This window comes from Gopherus evgoodei, chromosome 2, assembly GCF_007399415.2.
Source record: "Gopherus evgoodei ecotype Sinaloan lineage chromosome 2, rGopEvg1_v1.p, whole genome shotgun sequence".
In the NCBI taxonomy this organism is placed as follows: domain Eukaryota; kingdom Metazoa; phylum Chordata; order Testudines; family Testudinidae; genus Gopherus; species Gopherus evgoodei.
In genome coordinates this window covers 117,965,071-117,987,478 of record NC_044323.1, presented here as the reverse complement: position 1 = coordinate 117,987,478, position 22,408 = coordinate 117,965,071, and the positions used below count along the sequence as shown (strand labels likewise).

The 22,408-nt window shown below is 42.7% G+C and overlaps 1 protein-coding gene across 7 annotated transcripts in view; it reads right to left on the bottom strand.

The window, feature by feature from the left end:
- Nucleotides 1-22,408, bottom strand: part of INVS (inversin) — a 222,671-nt gene that overhangs the window by 189,548 nt on the left and 10,715 nt on the right. For 3 of the 7 annotated variants that reach the window (XM_030551589.1, XM_030551587.1, XM_030551588.1), the window contains exon 2: nt 12,303-12,438. In XM_030551589.1, coding sequence (XP_030407449.1) covers nt 12,303-12,408 — 106 coding nt within the window. In that variant the 5' untranslated portion in view covers nt 12,409-12,438. Of the gene's footprint in view, nt 1-12,302; nt 12,439-15,424; nt 15,584-18,483; nt 18,566-20,305; nt 20,327-22,408 lie in introns of those variants that run through there. The other 4 variants (XM_030551584.1, XM_030551582.1, XM_030551586.1 and 1 more) reach the window with 4 other exon arrangements.

Here is a 22,408-nt window from a genome sequence, read left to right as displayed (position 1 = left end):
AAACCTGGAATGGAGTGCTAGGAAGATTCCCCTCACAAATCTTAAACAGACTATTCACCAGGTACATATTATGACGGGGTATACCAGACCCTCTGAGGCCCTCTGAAACTCCCCCATCCCAGAAAAGGGCGGTGGAGAGGGCCCTCCAAATTGCCTAGAGAGGCAGTGTGGGATACAGGCAATTAGAGCCCAAGAGGTCAGTATAAGAAGAGCTGCAGGGCCAGAGTGAGGACAGTTCCTTGCTGGAGCTAGAGGAGCATAAATAGCATGTGGGTGGCTGAGGGAGCTGCAGGAAGGCAGAGAGAGAGAGAGAAGGAGCCTGGGCTGGTTGCTGGGCCTCCATTAGGACAAGGCCCTGAGGTATGGCTGAAGATGGCGTGGGGCTGTGGGGAAGTGGCCCAGGGAATTAGAGCAGCAAAACAATTTAAATAAAAGGACACAGTGCCAAAGGCGCCAACTACGTGGGTACTCTGGAGAAAAAAGGTAGGTGCTCTGCACCCACCAGCAGCCAAGCTCCCCTCCCCCTGCCCCACATCCTCCGCCCCGCCCAAGCGTGCCACGTCCCCGCGCCTCCACCTACCTCCCAGCACTTCCCGACCATCGCCAAACAGCTGTTTGTACGCTGTGGGTGGGGGATGGGGGAGAGGAATGGGGACGTGATGCACTCAGAGGAGGAGGCAGGGAAGAGGTGCGGCTGGGGTGGGGATTTGGGGAAGAAGTTGGAATGGGGCAGGGAGGGGGCGGAGTTGGGGCGGGGACTTTGGGGAAGGGGTTGGAAGAGGCAGGGCAGGAGTGGGGCCTCATGGAAAGGGTGGAGTGGGGGCAGGGACGGGGGGGCAAGCACCCACAGAAAAGTGGGGAAGTCGGCGCCTATGCACAGTTGCTATCTACAGGGTTACTGGGCTGGGAACCGGAGTAGTGGGTGGAGCCAAATCGCTCCCTTCCCTCTCATTAGCCAGTGGGGGAAATGGACTGGACACTGAAGCACCCCAGAAGGGGGAACTGAACTATAGTGGCCCAGATGGAAACCTGCAGCCAGAAAAGCCCTAGGAGTCTGAAGACATTGTTTCCAGGGAGGGAGCCTTGGGAACAACTTGAGTGAGATGTTACAGAGGGCACCGAGAGACTGCTGTTGAACTTGTACCCTGGAAGGGGTTTTGCTTTGCTCTCAGAGACAGAGTGTGAGAGACTTGACCAGAGGGCTGAGTCACCAGAGACCCACCACAGACAGAGTGTGTGCAGGGGCCTGCACTCAGCCAAGAGGGCGCTCATGAGAGGCGAGTATGCCCCGTTACTTCTTTTTGAATCCCTGACTTCTTTCCATTCTGGGCAGTCAAGCACAATGTCTGACTTTGAACAGGCATGATTCAGTACCATACTCAAAGTGCTCCATTTAGTCCACTGCCTCACCCTTGTACTCTGCTTTATTACCTGCTGAAAACATATGATTTTATATGAACTAGAGTTATTAACAGACTCCAAGTAATGGTAAGTAACTACAGTACTTAGTTAACTCCCAGTATTCACCTTGTTTGTGATAGATGGCATTGCATTTTGTGGTCTCTTGTCTGCTATGGAATTACCTCCTGCAGTTCTCTGTCATCTCTATTCTTGGACACTCTGTCAGAGTTTCCAGTAAGTCTGAGAGCCTCCTGATTAAAGCTGAGGAATTAATTGACTTTTCGAGTCACTGGAAGTTTAAAATAAAAAAAAGGTGGGGGGGGGGGCGGAGAAGAGATTCGGTTCAACCTGAACCAGAAAGAGAGGTTACTTATCTTGTACAATAACTGGAACTCTTCAAGATGTTGTCTCTCTACAGGTGCTTCCCATCAGGCAGTGCGCATACCCATGCAGTCTTAATTAGAAATCCTTGTGAGTAGCAGCCACATCTGTGCCTTACACTCCAGTACAAGGGTGCAGAGAGAGTGATGGACCCACTGCAGCTCCAGTTCCTTCTCAACCATGAAGACCAGAGACAAGGACTCCAAATGGAGCAACCATAAAGGGAAAGCAGCTACTCTTGCAACTATACAAGTTAAGTAACCTCTCCTCCTTCTTTGAGTTATTGTCCAATGGGTGCTCCCTATAAGATTCCCAAACAGTACCCCAATTACAGAGGAAGATACTGAGAAGATAGATTCAGTAGAGCACACCAAAGGCCACATCAGCCCTAGTCCATACATGATAGTGTAGTGCTGGGAAAATGTGTGCAAAGTGCTGGAAGTGAAGTCCTGGCAATGGGTGTCCCAACCCAGAAGGTAGGCATCTGTGGTGGTAATCTTTGTGGGAGAAGGATGTGAAAAGGGAACTCCCACACAGTAATTTCAATGATCTTTCCACCAGTTTAGGGAGCAGAGAACCCTCCAAGGTATTGCCACTAATTTGAGCAGTTTGTGCTTGCTAGGGGTGTAGAAAGAACTGAGCCAGCCTTGCATGTAGTGTTACTGATGTACAGGCTCCCACGTGGTCCAGGAGCAAAAGGTTAGCTCTTGCTGTTTGAGGACTCTGTTGTAGTGTGGAAATAAGGCTGGACACTATAGCAAACCTGTCCATGGACAGGTATGCTCTGGTAGACATGGAGTCCAGTATGGCTCGGATGAAGTCTATTCATTGTAGAGGAGTGAAAGCAGACTTTTCTCACATGGAGTCAGAGGCTCAGAGAGTGGAAGAGGAATAAGTTCCTTACTGGCTGCCAAATGCATCTCAAGAGAGGAGCAATCCTTGAGAAGCCAGTCATCAAGATGGGGGAAGAAAATTATTCCCATCTGACAAAGACTGGCTGCAATGGCAGATAGGACCTTTGTGAAGACACTTGGGACAGCTGAAAGGCCAAAGGGCAGGATGTGGTACTGATAATGGTCCTTGCCAATGAAGAATCATAGGAAGCACCCAGGGGAAGTTCCATGAAAGTACGCATCCTGGAGGCAGAGGGCAATAAACCACTTGCCTGGATCCAAATATGCAATTATCAGTACCATGGTTACCACCCTAAACTGCTCAGTAAGGACAAAAGTGTTTAAAAGCCTTGAGGTCAAAAATCAGTCTCTACTTTCCTTTTTTCCTTGGGAACCCAGAAGTACCTGGAGTAGAACCCTTTCCCGATGGAAATCCATTGGAATGGGTTTGATCATCCCAGAAGCAGCAGAAGAGATTGTATCATCTCTCATAAAAGACCCTTGTGAGAAGATTCCCTGAAAAGAGGATGGGGACGGTATTGAAAAGAGGGATGGAGCTGAACTGGACAGCCCAATGAAACTATCTCTTGGATTCATCTTTCTGAGGTGATGAGCTCCTAGGAAGTACGAAATGAGAGGGGTGGTCCTCATAAAAGAGTGGGATAATACAGCAAAGGATCCAGAAAAGGGGATGATTCACAACGCTCAACTAATGAGTCAAAACAGTTGCTTAGAGGAAGTTGCCTACTGAGATCTCACTGTATAGGATGGCCCCTGATCAGGAAATCTGGACCTCTTTCTGGACATTTGTCAGTGGACTGGGAGAGGCAATTGAGCTATCTGCGGCTTACAGTATTTAATTATTGTCACAGGTGCACAGACAGACGTCAAGGGATCACAAAGTTGCCCTGGAATCTTTGAATGAGAGGAGGGATCCATCTATGGCATCAATGAAAAGCTTAGATCCTTCAAATGGAAGGTCCAGAGTATTCTGTACTTCCATGGGGAGGACAGAGTATTGCAACCATGGTACTTGACGCATGACTGAAGCGGTTGCCAGAGTGTGCAAAGCCATGTTCACTGCATCGAGTGATGCCTGAAGGGAAATCTAAGTGATCACCTGGCCTTCTGTGATCAGAGCCTGAAACGGTTTCCTCTGGTTTTGAAGCAAATGATCAACAAAATGAGAAAATTTGGAGCAATTTGTGGACTTATATTTTGCTGTCAAGTCCTGATAGCTGACAACTCTGAATTGCACAGCACTAAAGAATAGCTTTTATGGCTGGGAAGGTCCAGGTGCTTAAACTCCTGGTTGGAGGGGGTTGATCTAGACTGATACTGTTTCTTTTATTGACAGCATTGATGATCAAAGAGTTAGAGGTAGGGTGGAAGAAAAGGTACTCTGAACCTTTGGTCAGTACATACTAATTTGTATCACCCCATTTACAAGTAGGTAAAATGGTCACTGGTGTTTGGAACACTGTGCAGGCTTGTAATAAGAAGTCAGTGATGAGTAACAATCTTTCCCCGAGAAGAGGACTAGAAGATGTCCAGAAGGGAGTGCTGAAGTTCTTGTATTTCCTACCAAGGGATGTATAAGGCTTCTGCAAATCCTTTTTATGAAGTTCTGAAAAGTTTTGTATTTGAGTTGGAGTGGGGGGGGGATAACTGCTTCATCTGCTGAGGAGGGAGATTTATTGGATGGTGGCGTCTCCTCTGTGCCTCACTCTTGTGGAGGCTCACCCTGAGGAAGAGGGTCCCAAGGTTCAGTGGCTGCTGGTTTTGACAGGTCCACCCATTGACAGTATTCTTTAGAACTGTTAGTCATAGGGTACCCAATGATTCCAAAAAGCCCACTGTGTTGGGGCATAAGGGAAAGGAATAAGACGCAGAACTCAGAGCTAATGAGTCAGTTGTCTATTGAGGATCACATCCTTCTGATGCACCCTAGGGAGAGAGGCTGGAACAGGAAGGTGGCGGAATCCTTGACAAAGTCCAAGGAAGCGTCCTCTCCTGTGTCTATCGGGAGGCGTTACAGGTGTCAGTATCAAAGGCCAAGGAAGGAGTTGTAACTGCATTGGTATTGGAGGCAGAGTCTTCATGAGATATAATGTGGTAGCACTGGAAGACAGGCCAGATCCAGAGGAACTGTCAGTACTGGCAAGAAAACCCTTTCAGTATCCCTTGGCAGAGGGGATTTTGGGTTCTTCCAGGATACAAAAATCTTCATAGAAGAGGAATCTGGGTTATACCAGTGAGTTTGGGTACTATTCCCTGGGAGTAACCATGTCAAGTAGTACTGAAGACTGTACTGATGGACAATATGTGCACTTCTTGCCATGACTTGATGAGGACTGTACTGAGGGTGTAGTCTTGGAGTTGTTGCTTGTTGAAGTGTCCCTGAGTTTAGAAGGCTCCACTTCCAGTACCACTGCAGGTGCTGCTTGGGGTTGCTTGCTCTCAGTATTGGAAGTTTTTTTGGGTACCCATACTGTACAGGGACATAAGATGATTTTTTCCCCTTCTCTTGTGCACTCTCTCTGGGGAACGGGTCTCTGGTGTGGGTCTATCTCCATCTCTCCTGTCTGGGAGATGGAAGATCCAAATCCCTGCTCCATTGACTATTTATATATAGTTGAACAGCCTCAATAGGAGAGACTGGGCTATACCCACACCAGAATATCCCATAGTCCAGTGATCTAATCTCTGCTCCATATGAGACACAGGAAGGAACTGAACGGGGTCTCCCACACCCCAGGTGAATGCCCTAATACCTAAGGACAACTGGAGGGCTGAACACTCAGGAAAACATTTTGTCTGAGGCTATGTCTACATTAGCACCTTTGTTGCTAAAATTTTTGTTGCCCGGAGGTGTGAAATTCCGCTCCCCCCCCCCCCAACACCCCTGACTGACAAATTTCAACAACGGAAGCACCAGTTTGGACAGCACTATGCTGGTGGGAGACACTCTCCTGCCAATATAGCTACCGCTCATTGGGGATGGATTAATTATGCCGACAGAAGAGCTCCCTCCCATCAGCATAGAGTGGCTACACAGGAGACTTACAGCCTAAGTTTTTCAGCAGGAAAGGGGCTTGGAGAGTGGAAAATCCCTAAAGGCAGAACAAAGAAACCAAGGTACTGATGACCACCTTTAAAACCACAAAGGCTTGGTGGCAGAGAGAGACAGAATATTTTGGTCAGGCAAGAGGGGCATACTTTCATTGTAGGGGAGGTACCATCTCACTTTGTAAATGGCGTCTAAGTTGAAGGAAAAAATTGTCAAACAATGTGGCAAATGTGTGTTAACATCGCAAATAGTTTGACCAAAACTACAGTCTTTCAGCAAATAAACTATTCATTGAAAACACTCTTTCTAGCTCCACTCCTGATCAAACTACTTCTGGCATTAGTCAAGCTAGCCATTCATCAGTTCAGGAAGCTGAAATTAGCAAGGGAAGGTCTCTTCAACTCAGAAGCTAAGTTTAATATAAACAACTTAGATTTTTTTTTTGTAATGTTGAGTCTGTCTGTAACCTTACCTAGACACCTAACTATAATCTTCATGCATCAGCCTAGTTACAGTATGATGCCCATGACTACACTCAATGATCACAAAAAACTCACCCTTGGCCTTGTCTCATCCATCCCTGAAATAAGAGAGCTGATGCACAAAACAATTCTGATTTTGGCTGGACTGGAATGACCACAATAGTAGTTTTTTGTGTGGTATGCCAGCCAACAGCATGAAGTACAGATGCACAAAAATAATTAATTACAATAGAGCCTTGCTAATTTACACTAATGACTGAGAGAACTGTTGCAATTTACTGAATTTTGTAAATTAGACTAAGCAGGCAATACAAAAGCAAAAATAATGCACCACAAAAAGTACTTTGATTGTTTAATTCTAGAAGTGTAGTTAGGTATTAAAAATCTCCTATTTTTAAAACTAAATAAATATTCTACAGGATTTTTTTGCAAAATGATATTAAGTCAAAACAACACCACCTCAGTGCAACACTTTGCTATTAAGGGGTAATTTTTAGCCCTGGCCTGTACTTGTGTACATGCAATTCTTTGTGTGTGCAAATACAGGCCTCAAGTGCGTGGGTGAGAATACTGCTCTGAATCGTTCTTGCAAAGTGCAGAGAAACTGATGTTTTGTGTGCATTTTATTTAGTTAGATGTAAATAATTATAAGACACCAACAAAAGAGTTCTAGGTGCCTTAACACTTAATTGTATAGCATTCTACATCTAACAGCATGAAAAGAAGTTATTGGCAAGGTTTTATTAAAAATTATTTTGATATGTTAGGGTTAGTGCTACTCAAAGGATTTTTGGTTGTTGTTTTTTTTAATTAAGCCCTAGTTATACATGTAGCTGCTCTTTGATAAAGAAAATAAACTAGAATCTAACAGTTACCATCAACGTTAGTTACATACACTACACGGTTTTAAAAAAGTAACGAATTCTAATTGTTTTAGGTGATACATTTACCAATTTTAGGGAAGCCAGCAGATCATATATTTTCTTTAATGTGTAATAGTGAAGTAAATTAGAATGCCATCTTATTTTCTTTATGGTTTCTAGGCTTACAATGTTTGTTCATTGCTGCTCAAGGTGGTAAGTTGTAGTCTTCAGTAGCAGTACTAGAAAGCAATAAGTAGAAATGGGTATTGTCACTTGTTCACCTAATTATTTTATATGGTCATTAATCTGGGACTTCATTCAGGATGTAATAGTTATGCTAACGATAAACAATGGAAACCAAAACTGATGGTGCAGTTCTTCCTTGGCTCTTAAAAGCTTTTATGTTCTCACTTCATAGTTTTACACGAATTTCATCACAAACTGGGTATAATTTGTAAAACAATGTTGGCAACTTCCACTTTGCTACGTTGGATGTTTTCTTTACATCTGTCTCTTTCTTTACATTGGTACCTAACAAATATCTAGACTATGTGCTGTACAGGATACAGAAGAGATGGTCCCATGCTCCAAGGATTTTACAGTTTGGATTATGATCACGTAACACTGGACAACATGAAATAGTAGTCAACGAATCATACAATACAAAAGAGCTACAATCTTTTCTTTAGATGCATGTACTATACCATAAACCATGACCTTCCATGACCTCCGTGACTTCTGGAGCCACTGGTGCTGGCTTAGGGACTGTCTGAGCTGGGCAGCCTCTGGGCCAGCAACAGCAGTTTGGGCATGTAAGAGGGGGGCGCTTACCTCAAGGTGGAGGGCTCCCCAGCTCCCAAGGCCCTGCAGCTCCTAGAGGCAAAGGAGCTGAGGGGGAGGCTTTATGCCGCAGGCTGCTCGCACCCACAGGCCGCGGTTCCCAGCCAATGGTAACTGCGACAGCTGGCGCTTGTGGTGGGAGCAGCACACTGAGCCCCATAACCCCTTCACCACCTAGGAGCTGCAGGGACGCAGAGCTGGGTAGGGAGCCCTGCCAGCAACCCCCCTGCCCCCAGCATCAGCAGGGGTCCCAGCCACACGCTGCGGCCTGACCCCTCCCTCTCCTCCAGGAATAGCAGGGGTCCCAGGCCGCACTGCCTAGCGCCCCCCAAAGCAGGGTCTCCTGGGCCACTTCCACCAGCACCTGTGGTGCTCCTGGACTGCCGCTCTTCCACTCTCCCCAACCCCCAGCACCCAGCCAAGTTTCAGTCACAGGTATTTTTACTAAAAGTCATGAATAGGTCACAGGCCATGAATTTATGTTTACTGCCCATGACCTGTCAGTGGCTTTTACTAAAAACACCCGTGACTAAAACATAGCCTTAATTATACATTATGTAGTTATACTTAAGACTACCTTTTAGTTATGGGCATTTTTAGTAAAAGTATGGATAGGTCATGGACAGTAAACAAAAATTCACAGCCCATGACCTATCCATGATTTGTACTATATCCTTGACTAAATCTTGGGAGTGCGGCGGGGGCTCGTGGGGGGCACTGTGGGTGATGACATGGGGGGACGCCGCAGGTGCTGGGGTGGCGGGTGGTCCAGGATCACTGCAAGTGCTTGGGTGGAGGTGGGAGGTTGGCGGGGCTGCCAGGCTCCCTATGCAGCTTCTCAGAAGTAGTGTGACATGTCCCTTCCTTAGCTCTGTGTGCTGTCAGCTTCAGAGCTCCCATCGGCCAGGAGCCACGGCCAATTGGAGCTGTGGGGGCGGTGCCTCCAGCCAGAGGCAGAGCTAGGAGCTGAGGCAGGGACATGTTACCACTTGCAGGGAGCCCCCCCAAGATAATCGCTGCCCAGAGCCCTCATCTCTTCCTGCATTCCAGTTCTGAGCCCCCTACCCAAACTCCTCCTGCTGCTGCTGGGGAGATGGGTAGTGGCCCAAGACTGCCCCAGCAGCAGCCAGTGGGACTAGCTCATGGGCTGCCTAAGCTGCTCGGGCAGACCCAGAGCCAGCTGCACCGGCCGCTGTAGAAGTCACAGGGGGCACAAAAAGTCCATGACAAACTTGCAGACTTAGTTATAGTGGCATGCATATTTCCCACAATAAGATAAGCAGGGAAGGGTTTAAATATCCACTGATCTGAGGGATTGCTGTTCCTGCAGAAAAATTGCTCACCCTGACTCCTGGAAACAGACTTCTTCACATGCACTCATTAGAACAGGGGGACCAAACAGAAACATGCAGATGACTAAAAAGGATCCCTAATAGAAAGAGGAAGTTCTCTTTTACCCAGCCTGCCATATTGCTGTTGTGAGAAGTTGTGCAAAACTGGCTGGTTAGTGGAATGTTGTCAAAAGATCTTGAACAGTCTTAAAACATTAAAGCAAGTACTATCTTGCCTTGTAATACTACCAAGTGCACTGGCACGGTCACACAAGCATACTACAAACTGCCCAATTTCTTTCAGGCATCTACCAATAGTTTCAGCAGTTCCTGATGAAACGCCAAGAAATACTGTTGCGATGTCAAGCCAGGCATTACAGTTTTGCCAGGAAGTGGTTGGGTTTTCTTCCCCTCTCCCAACAAATGCAGAGTCTGTCATATCCTGTTAATGCATGAGAGCTTTTACCTTCTCTTTGCCAAATATTGCAGCAACTTCGAAAGCTGAAAAGAACCTGTAGTTTTCCCTGCTATCCATAAGGAATCCAGAGCAACATTATCTGGGTCATACACAACAGTCCTTGAAAGAACTACTATTTCTTTGTTTACAGCTCTGATCAATATTTTCTGCTGTTTGTGACAAACTGCATCAGCAATATACAGCAAATACTTGTACCATGTTTCTTCAAATGAACACAGTACAAGGCTATTTTACTGCTGCTTTGTGGAGATAAGAAAAGCAGTTTCACCAACACTGGAGCATAATTCTTTGCTGCCAGCTTTTAATGATAATTGCCCAGTCATTTGACAAGTTCAGTCTTGTTTTGGCTAACCAATAGAAACCTTTTCCAGTTTACCTGCAGAGAACTTGATGCAAGCAGAAACTTATGAACACTAGTGTATCTATGGTTTTGAATGGGAGCAAATGTGTGGCAGAAAAACTTCTATAGTGTACTTCGAGCTCTTATTTTCCCAAGTCAGAAAATTCAAAATCCACACAGCCCCATCAAGGATCTCCACTTCAAACAGCAGATAATGCTGGTGGTGGTTCCTTCAAACTTTTTCTATGCTAGAAAGTTAAACCATTTATAAATATGGTTTTCAGAGATCTATATGTAGCCTGTAAATAGGATCCATGCTCTGTGCTAGTTTAATTCATTCATTGTTTTCCTTTCTCTTTGCTCTCATCCTTAGGTCATTGTAGTTAGTTAAAGGGGCATGATTTGCTTATTTGGCTCTGAAGAGAGAACAATTTAGGTGACAACATAAACCAGATAAAACAATTAAATATCACTTCCTAATTCAATTTACTACTGCCTCCAGCAAGACTTAATCATGCTTTCTGAAATTGTATAACATCTTTGCCTGACTAGCACTTGAACAACTTTGAATACTGGTTCAGGAGGAACCATTTCTGAAAACCATTTGTTTAAAACAGTTGAATTTCCCTGTAGACAGAGTTTCATTGTTCAGATCATTTAAGATCTTTGTACATTTACACACTTGCCCTGGTTAAGATAGTGAAACTGCTCAATTCTCATGCTTTTTAATGGGTGGGACAGACCTCAAATATAAGCATTGTCTGAAGGCAATAAAATGAGTTTTGAAGATTGCTCATTTTTCAAATTGTAGCCTGAACAGATGTATTTAGCCAGTAAATTTTATATTTTCAACAAAAATTGAGTGATTTCTTTATATCTCCCACTAAACTGTTAATCTAACAAGTATTACTAATAAATGTAAAGGTGTATTGCACATTTGATAGTCAACAAAAATACTAATGAAATTCTTTGGTCTTTCCAAGGTACTTATCGTCAGAGGCCCAAGAGCTTTATTCTCAAAAGTACTGAGCAAATGGAACTCCCACAGTCTCAGCAGGTGTTGCAATTACTCTGCACCTCTGAGAATTGAGCCCTAAGCCCACAACAACAATTACATTTCAAAATTTAAATGAATCCATTTCCAAAGTTATTTAAAAAGTAACAAACTGCAAACTGTATGCCGTTGGTCAGAGAGGGAGTGTGGACACAAATCAGATATTAGGAATGGCAATATACAAAAACCTGTAGGAGAACACTTCCATCTCCCTGGACACACAATAGCAGATTTAAAGGTAGCCATCCTGCAGCAAAAAAACTTCAGGACCAGACTTCAAAGAGAAACTGCTGAGCTTCAGTTCATCTGCAAATTTGACACCATCAGCTCAGGATTTAACAAAGACTGTGAATGGCTTGCCAACTACAAAAGCAGTTTCTCCTCTCTTGGTTTTCACACCTCAACTGCCCTCCCTGATTGAGCTAACCTCATTATCTCTGGCCTGCTTCTTGCTTACATATATATACTTGCCCCTGGAAATTTCCACTACATTCATCAGACGAAGTGGGTATTTACCCCAAGAAAGCTCTTGGTCCAATATATCTGTTAGTCTATAAGGTGCCACAGGACTCTCTGCTGGTTTTACAGATCCAGACTAACACAGCTACCCCTCTGATACTGTGAAATCTTAGTTCCATTCAACTCAATGAGACCAGAATTTTGCCTTGGGTCTTCAACTGTTTGGAAATAATCTAGAACACTACCAAAATTTAAGTAACAAATAGGGTTTTGGTTTATTTTTCTGAAATTCTGTGTAGTAATAAAACATTGCTTCTCCACACATTCAGGTGACTCAAGCAATTGGAGAGAACTTTACCAAACTTTCCAGAAATTTAGTCACCTTTGTTGAGTATAACCACATGAAATTTCACGCAAAGGGGAATTTGGTCAAAATGTTAAATTTCCCAAAACAGATGTTTTAAACCAATGTGCCTCCTTGGTCAGATCACAGTTATTTAATCACAATGATAAATTTTCTATTTAATATTATTTAATTCATCAGAGACAATAGATAATAAAAACATGACTGCATATTTTTACAGGTATTACTAAGAGCATACTTCCACTTAGGATCAGAACAAGGACAGTAATACTGGAAGTTAAATACGGGAGTGAAAAGCTGCCAATTTTAGACAGCTGAGACATGCATCTATAAAGAGAACACTTACCTGCTATTAGCTTCTGGAGGGCACCCTTATTTCCATTAATAGCAGCAGCATGAACTTGAGATGCTAATGAGGAACCATTGACCAGCGAGTTCTCTGAAACATTCATACTCTTCCCAGCTATTGTCACAGGATGGATCTGCACCAACAACATTTTTAGTGAAAAAAAAAATACATTTTTGTACAAATCAAAATATAATGCAATTTTAATCATTTAATATGAAGGTGACTAATATAATGTTAAAGTGGTTACATTGTGCTGTAAAAACAAAAAGTGTTCCGCTTTGTGTGTTAATAAAAACCTCTAACTTAGGTTCAACTAGACAAGCCGTACATTAGAGATGTCTGTAATAGTCTTGTTGCCTGAAAAATAAACCAAATACCAACTGAGACTCTTAGCTGAACTCTCCAAATAGCATATAATATGTATTCATCTACAGCTGAACAGAATGCATTTAAGAATTTTATTTCACCTGCTTGATTCACTAACAGAAGCCAGGCACCAACCATCCTTTTCCAATACTTAACATTTGTCACAAATAGTAAACAACCATATTAGTTCAAGTTAAAATTATCTCTTGGGATTTAGTAATATAGATCCATTTACCAAAGGACCTCATTGTTCTACAAAGATGGTAATATCCCCTTTTGACAGGTCAGGAATCTCAGGTATAGAAAAAAGTTGCTATCTGCCAAAATGTCACACACAATCAGTAACATAACTGGAAATTTAACCTAGATTCCCAGATCCATGCAATAATCAGTATAGTGCACTGCGTCCATACTACATAAGGGTAGTAGGATTCAGGATATTTTAAAATTAAAATAGAAAGTACCCCAACCATCTGCATATTATTCAATTGTCCTTATACAAAAGACAATATTCTCAAGCTCTCCCAAGAAAATTAATTCTTAAAATTGTGTTCTTAATTCATGTCTGACAATACTAAAGAATCTAGTGAATATACTGTAAATTATGGCTATATTTCATACTTTATGAGTATTTGGTCTAATGGATATTGTCATGGGGTCATTTTATCACAGTTCCTTATTACTAGGGGAAAAGGACAACTTCTGTCCATCCTCCACACTAGGGTTCCAATCAGTCTCTATGCCAAAGCAGTAGTCTAGGGTTGGTCCTCCGTATTTCCCTGTCCTTCTAAGATTGGCCTTCACATTCCCCATTCCCTAGAGAAGACCCCAGAATACAGCTAATTTTTCCAAGAGTTTTAAACAGCTGCAATTCCTGGAACCTTTAAAAGAGAAATCCAAAGCCTTCAGACTGCTGAATAAAAAAAAGTAAACAGTCTCCAAATCTCCACCTATTCCGAAAGGTAAACAAAACAGGGTCTTGCTCCAGGAGGGGAACAACATAATTTTTAAGTCCGTTCCTGTTGTAGAAAAGCAACAAGCAAAGGCTTTGCCAATTCCTGCAATTTTAATCACAAATTTCATGATACTTCGTGTTTTTGTTATGATATGAATATGGCAAAACTAAGATATGCTTTATGCAAAATGGGTCATGTGAGGTATCATTGGAAAGATTACGATTTACTGAGTGTATTTCTCCAATTTGTATGCATGTATCATTTCTGTATCTGGAGTTAGGAACACTGCTTATGTAACTATTACAACCGTGTGGGTATGTGCTTGGGAAACTCCCACCAGACAGTAAATTATCAGTCTTAATCAGCCATTAGGACATGACAATGAGTCTTTGAAGATGCAGATCCCCCATCTTCCCAGGAGTTCCTTCCTGTGGACCTTGCAAATAGACTGAGGGCTTGTCTACATCACAAAGTTGCAGCGCTGGTGAGGGGGTTACAGCGCTGCAACTTAGGAGGTGTACACATCTGCAGGGCATCACCAGCGCTGCAACTCCCTGTTTGCAGCGCTGGCCGTACTCCCGTTTTGTCTCGGGTGTAGAGGATCCAGCGCTGGTGATCCAGCGCTGGTAATCAAGTGTAGACACTTACCAGCGCTTTTCTTGACCTCCGTGGAATAAGCAGGTATCCCAGCATACCTGAGGAAGCCTCTGGTAATCAAGCTGGTCTCCTTTCCCGGTTTGCTCTCGTGTTCCCCGAACCCCGAGCAAGCAGGTCTCCTTCCCTGCGGTTTGCAGGGTGGTTCGGGGAACACGAGAGCAAACTGCGGCGAAGCTGGTCTCCTTCCCCGGTTTGCTCTCGCGTTCCCCGAACAAGCAGGTCTCCTTCCCTGCGGTTTGCAGAGTGGTTCGGGGAACGCGAGAGCAAACCGCGGCGAAGCTGGTCTCCTTCCGCGGTTTGCTCTCGCGTTCCCCGAACCTCCGTGCAAGCAGGTCTCCTTCCCTGCGGTTTGCAGGGGGGTTCGGGGAACGCGAGAGCAAACCGCGGCGAAGCTGGTCTCCTTCCCCGGTTTGCTCTCGCATTCCCCGAACCCTCCTTGAAGCCGCCCAACAGCGCTGCAGTATGGCCACATCTAACACCACTTGCAGCGCTGGTTGCTGTAAGTGTGGCCACTCTGCAGCGCTGGCCCTATACAGCTGTACTAATACAGCTGTAACAACCAGCGCTGCAAAATTTTAGATGTAGACATACCCTCAGACTTTAAGGTCAGAAGGGACTATTATGATCATCTAGTCTGACCTCCTGCACATCGCAGGCCACAGAATCTCACCCACCCACTCCTGTAACAACCCCCCAACTTGTGTCTGAGTTACTGAAGTCCTCAAATTGTGGTTTGAAGACCTCAAGCTGCAGAGAATCCTCCAGCAAGTGACCCTTGCCCCATGCTACAGAGAAAGGCGAAAAACCTCCAGGGCCTCTGCCAATCTGCCCTGGAGGAAAATTCCTTCCCGACCCCAAATATGCAGATCAATTAATCCCTGAGCATGTGGGCAAGACTCACCAGCCAGCATGCAGGAAAGAATTCTCTGTAGTAACTCAGATCCCACCCTATCTAACATCTCATCACAGACCACTGGGCACACTTACCTGCTGATAATCAATTGCCAAATTAATTGCCAAAATAAACCTTGTCTCATAGTTTCCCTAACATTACAAGGTCATGTAATGATATTTTGTACCAGGCGACACTACCTTGGACACTGCTGGTACTTTTCCACAGGAAAAAAAGAGGTTTCCCACCTTATGTAATTTCTATTTAAGGCTGGGAAGCAAGGCAATCTGAGTGTTCCAGTTGCCTCCCCACCTGAGAAGGAAGACCGTGGAAAGCTCCTGAAGAAACCAAGCAACGAAGCTAAGGGAAGGCCAGGGCTGAGTCCAGGCTGAGAACAGGAGTCTAGCCTGTAAAGAGACATAACCGGAACTCTGAGCTGCAGAAACTCTACAACATGCCTAAACAACATTTAGGGTGAGAAATTACTGTGTGTAACCTGTATCTTTAGTGTATCAAGTTTAGTTTGCATGTTTTGTTTTATTTTATTTGCTGAGTAATCTGCTTTGCTCTGTTTGCTATCCCTTATAATCACTTAAACTGTATCATTTATAGTTAAACAACATTTCTTGTTCATCTCAAAACCCAGTTTGTGCAATTCATATTTTTGGGGGAGTGGGGACAAAAAGCTGTGCATCTCTCTCTACATTGAGGGAAAGTGCAAATTTTTATAAGTTTGCACTGTGCAGATCTTTCTATACAGCACAACACAATACTAATTTTGGGTTTATACCCCAAAGGAGGTGTGCACATGAGTACTGGGCAATCCCCAAGCTGATTCTTCCCACACAGAGCTAATTTCAGCATATATATTTAATTTCATGATTTCTAAGGTAATATCACAATTTTGGGGGGCCAGACTCATGATTTTTGAATACTTGGAGTTGGCAATACTGAAGCAGTCTTTAAATTCCATTTTGCAGTTTTTTTAAACAAGTCCTATGTAGCAACTTGGCTATTGATCCATGCCCAGCAGTGGTTTTCCTCTGTGTAATAACTGCTCCCCAGCTGATTCTAAGGTCTGTCACTTAAACCTTGCTTCTCCAGCCCCGTGGCTTTCCTCCTCAGCTACATTTCTGACTTCCTACAAATGACATCTATTAACATTAACGTATATTTAGGCAAAAATGTAATATGTAAAAAAAAATGTAATACAACATAATACAAACTAAGCTAACCTGCAGCTATTGCTGTTGAGTTTTTGCCTGACAAAGAAACTCGATTTGGAAATTATATACCAGTCTAGGGAAAAAGTAAATAAAATGAAAAAAATTAAAAAAAAAATAAAAATAAAAAGTATGGAGAGAAGAGATTACTGTATCCTTTAAAAACAATGGTGTTAAGTATCGGGATAGCTGTGTTAGTCTGTATCCAGAAAAACAACAAGGCTGGTGGCACCTTAAAGGCTAACAGATTTATTTGGGCAGTATATCAGTTCCAGTATATCTTTTCCAACAACGTCCCAAAAGGCCACAAAAAGATAAAAGGCCTAACACAATTAGATCTTCCTTTCACTGGGGAAAGGGAAAGACCTATGAAATCCACTAGAGACCTTGCTATGCCAATATAATAAATTGGGAGGTGCTCAAATACCATAGTGATGGCTTTTGTACACAGCTGTAAGACACACATAGATTATATTAGCTAACGCATAATAAATCATGCAGGGGAAGGAGAGAGAAATAATGTCTCCTAAATTTCTACATCCGTCTCCCACAAAATTCTTCTTCTTCCATGAAGGAACTTGACACACTGGCATCAGCACTCTCCTTCTCCCCCTGCTCTGCATAGCCAACAGGAAGGTCCCAGGAGCATCAGGGGCTCCAAGACTGCAGGCAGGAGCAATGTGAAGCAGCAGGGGGAGGGGCACCTCAATACACACTGCCGGCTGGATGAAAACAGCTCTGCTAATCAGCTGTGTGGCACTTCGATCACTCCTGGGAAGCCGCTCCAGTGCGCAGCTAACAGGGAACACAGCCTGCCAGTAAAGCCTTGTCTACACTACAGTTTTGTCAGCAAAAGACACCTTTTTTCAACAAAACAGTAGAGGTGTGCACACTACAATGTGACTTTTGCTGACAAAACTGTCCTGTTTTAGTGACAAAACCACCTCAATGAGAGACATAACGCTTTTTGCAGCAAAGTTTTAGTGACAAAGTGTCAGTGTAGACACCACTTGGTTTTGTCACTGTAAATGGCCTCCAGGAGGTGTCCCACAATGCCCATCCTGACTGCTCTGGTCAGCAGTTCAATCTTTGCTGAGCTGCAGCCAGGTAAACAACCATCTGCCCCTCCCACTTTAAAGGCCTGGGAATTTTTAAAATTCCACTTCCTATTTGGCATGGTGAGATCACCTCACATCTTCCCAGCTGACTACGGCAGCTCCATGTGGTAAGCATTCTCCTGCTTGGACCAATGCAGAGCTGTTGAATCTGCTCAGTATATGGGGAAAGGAGGCTGTCAAGTCCCAGCTGCACTCCAGCCATAGTAATTTCTATACCTATGGGCAGATTTCTCGTGACTTGTGTAAAAAGGGTTAGGATTGGGACATGGTGCAGTGAAGAGCGAAGATAAAAGAGCTGAAACAGGCATACCAGAAAGCAAGGAAGGCAAACTGTCACTCCAGTGCTGAACCAGAGTCCAGCTGCTTCTATAAGGAGTGGACGCTATCCTCTGTGGTGACCACACCTCCACTATCAAGAGTCCTGTGGATACCTCAGTGGTGCTGGAGGCAGTGGAAAGTGGAGCTAACCCCGAGGAAAAGGTCATGGACCAAGAAGAGGAGTTAGAGGGGTCCACAGTGGAGTCTCTAGGTGGGGTGTTAAGTCAAGAACTCTTCTTCACTATGGAGGTGTCTAGCCAGTCCCTGCTGTCCCTCTCCAGAGAGCAAGAAGCAGGAGGGGAGACCCCAGTAAGTGATTTTTTTTTTTAGTTCATGCTGCTCAATGAAAATGGATGCAGACACAGGAGTCCTGCCTCTAATTTGGCTCCTATTGAGGCTAAAAATGGTTTAGCTCACCCAGTGGTAGTACAGGCAAAAATTTCTTTATAAAACTCTCTAGCAAAAAATATACATTTAAAAAGAAATACAAGGAACTGGCGCATGTGAGTTGAGCAAGCAACTTATGCTAAGAATTATGCAGAGCGAGTGATACAAGTGTAAGCAGCAACTGAATAGGTTCTCCTCGAAGTCTAGCGATGAACTGGGGGAAAAAGACTTCAGAAGCAGGTATTATCTGCATGGACATACCTACTCTCTAGATGTTCATTTTACAGTTCACTGGCTGTGGTATGAGGAACGTCAGGAGCTGGGAGTCCTGGTGCCACGGATCAAGAATACGGAATGTACAGCCATTACTCGGAGAGCTAGAACTATGCTGGAGGACCCTGAAGGATGCCATCAGTGGACAGTACATGGAAAACCTGAGATGGAAGCCAGACCACTGCAAGGCCTTCGAGGTGAGGTGCAAGTGGGATGCCAGCAACCACTTCCTACCTGGGGGCAGTTTCACCTGATTTGCCTACTGGGAGACACCACCTACGTTTTGTGTAGCTGCAAGCCCTATTCCAGAGCCTGGCAGCTGTGCCACAATGCCATCCAAGATCACCTAGTCAAAGCCATCATGCTAACTGTGGAGAACATTGCAGTGAACTCCGATATCCCAGGAATGGACAGTCAACTGCAACTGGACATTGTCATCACTAAAAAGGAACAGAAGATGATCCTCTTGGTGGACACCACAGTTCCATTTCAGAACAGGACCCCAGCCACCCAGACACTTGAGCTCAAAAAGGTGGAGAAATACGTCCCTCTGGCCAATGCCTTCAGAGCTAGGAGTTACGAGGTTCAAACACACATACTGATTATCAGAGTCCTAGGTGCATGGGATCCTAGTAACAAGCAAGTGTTGCGGGAATGTGGAATCAGTCAGTGCTATACTCAGCTGATGTGACAACTCATGGTATCTGACACCATCAGGTAATCAAGGGACGTCTATTTAGAACACATCACCAGACATTGGCAATATCAGGAGAGATGAGCTGGAATGCCACTGAGAAACAAAGTCAGGAAAGTAACTGAAATACTGCTCTAATGGATTGCATTAGAGACAACCTATCCTAAATTCTCAATTACAGAAGGACAATCTACACTCCCTGCTATATTTACTTTCCACGAACTACTCTTAGTACAACTTTTTATGAGTGATGTACATGAATATTTGGATGCCAATATCTAAATTGTGTCATTAACAAGGTGGATAAAAAACAACGATTTCTTTAAAAAAAAAAACTAAAAAACAAAGATTTTTTTGATAAAATGCTTTTTGAAGAAAAACCTATCTAAAGATAGTTTTAATTAAGATACATTATAGCTCATGGAATAGGGATTATAAATTCTAATTCTATAGTATGAGACAATCTATTTATGTCATGTTTAAGAAAAATTTTGTAAATGAATTCCAATAGTTCATGGATTAAGAACCCAATTTTATGGCCTTCCAGGGGCTTCTGTACATATTATTTAGGTTAATCTTTCTATCTACCCAATGGGACTCAGCGCTCAGTCTAGAAGATACCATCAGAGATACTTAGTTTTGCAGTTCTCAAACTGTGGATTTGTGTCTCCAGAGATAACATGCTTGTTAACAGCAAAAATGTTTTTAAATAATGTACAGCATTGAGAAATAACAGCCCTCAAACCTATTGTCCCTCTGCAAATTTGTGTACAGAATTAATCTCCCACGTCTCTCTAAAAGTGCAAAGTTTCAAAAAGTTCAATGAATAGAAGATTGTTGGGGGCAGAATAGATCTGGACAAGGAGAAGTCTAGAGATAAATGTGAAAAGGGAGGGACAAGCAGTAGAAACAAAAGTGAAACTGTTTGAGCAGCATATTCAAGAAGTCTTGAGGTCTTTCTGAGTGAAGCCTTCATTGATTTGAGATCTACCATACCATTCTCTCACAAGAAGGGAAAACCTATAATGGCAGCCGGCTGTAAAAGAGACCCAGTTTGGAAACAAGAACCATTCAAGAAATATGTGTTTGCTGATGATGTTTTAAAGAAAGTCACACCAGTGAACTGGTGGAAGTCACTTAAGCACTTGGATTCAGAGACTGTTGAAGTGATAATCTCATTTTTAACAGCAGTAGCTTCTTCTGTTGGTGTAGAAAGAATATTTTCCTCTTTGGACTAATTCATTCCAAACTGAGAAATCGTCTGGGATCTGAAAAAGCAGGAAAGCTTGTTTATGAACAAACAGGAAAATGAAGGTGAAAACAATGAAGTTAGCTGCAGAAGCAAATCTTTTAAGTTTCCCATGTTGACCTGGCTGACATAGTCAATTTAATTTTTTTCTTTTAATATTTCATGTAACTATTTTAGTTAACAATTTTAACAAAAAAAACCTGATTAAAAAAAACTTGAATGTTTAATTAAATTAAAAAATTCATATGCTTGTTTTGATAAAAAATTATGTTTTCTTTTGAAGAAAAAAATCCAGAATAAATAGCGTTGTTGTTTTAGTTAAATAAAACAATTTAAATGTATGTTTGGTGATGTTCTCCTTCTAATACAGCATGACAAGAAAAACCTCCAAATATTAATGATTAACCTGTTGAACTGGAGATATTTATGAAGTCATTGGCAGGTGAACTATCTGCTTAAATTACTTTTGGTAAATGAAATAACCAAACAATCATTCATTTTCTGATATAGCTGAAAAATTAATCTGAAAAATTTTCAAAATAGATCACTTTTCAAATGTATAGTGTGTACCTTCTAAAAATGAAACATACATCTATCTCTGAGCTGTGAAGAATATATATTAAAGTTATAACAACCAAAAAGAATGCACTTTTATGTAGAAATCCATGATAAAACTAAGTCTTTGTGACTAGTGATTTAAATCAAATCCACTCTGAATTATATTAACCTAAATTTGGTATATTGCAGATTATGTACTATATGACTTTTAAACCAAACTTTGTACTTTTGGATAATTAAAGAATTATACTCAGATGTATAGATACCAGGGGTATAGATTAATCACAATTAACTCAGGTGATTAATCCAAAAAAATTAATCATGATTAATCACAGTTTAATCGCACTGTTAATAGAATACCAAATGAAAGTTATTAAATATTTTGGATGTTTTTCTAGATTTTCAAATATATTGATTTCAATTACAACATAGAATACAAGGTATACAGTGCTCACTTTATATTATTGTTTTTTATTACAAATATTTGCACTGTAAAAATGATAAAAGAAAGTATTTTTCAATTCACCTCATACAAGTACTGTAGTGCAATCTCTTTATCGTGAAAGTGCAACTTACAAATGCAGGGGTTTTTTTGGTTACATAACTGCATTCAAAAACAAAACAATGTAAAACTTTAGAGCCTACAAGTACACTCAGTCCTATTCTTATTCTGCCAATTGCTAAGATAAACAAGTTTGTTTACACTGACGGGAGATACTGCCGCATGCTTCTTATTTACAATGTCACTGAAAGTGAGAACAGGCATTTGCATGGCACTTTTGTAGCCGGCATTGCAAGGTATTTACGTGCCAGATATGCTAAACATTCAGATTTCCCTTCATGCTTCGGCCACCATTCCAGAAGACATGCTTTCATGGTGATGATACTCGTTAAAAAAATAATGCATCAATGAAATTTGTGACTGTACTCCTTGGGGGGAGGACTGTATGTCTCCTGCTCTGTTTTACCCACATTCTGCATATATTTCATGTTACAGCAGTCTCGGATGATGACCCAGCACATGTTGTTCGGTTTAAGAACACTTTCACTCCAGATCTGACAAAACGCAAAGAAGGTACCGAGGTCAGATTTCTAAAAACAGCTACAGCACTTGACCCAAGGTTTAAGAATCTGAAGTGCTGTCCAAAATCTGAGAGGGATGAGGTGGGGAGCATGCTTTTAGAAGTCTTAAAAGAGCAACACTCTGATGTGGAAACTACAGAACCCAAACCACCAAAAAAGAAAATCAACCTTCTGCAGGTGACATTTGTCTCAGATGATGAAAATAAACATATGTCGGTCTGCACTGCTTTGGATTGTTATCGAGCAGAACCCATCATCAGCATGGACACATGCTCTCTGGAATGGTGGTTGAAGCATGAAGGGACATGAATCCTTAGCCCATCTGGCAT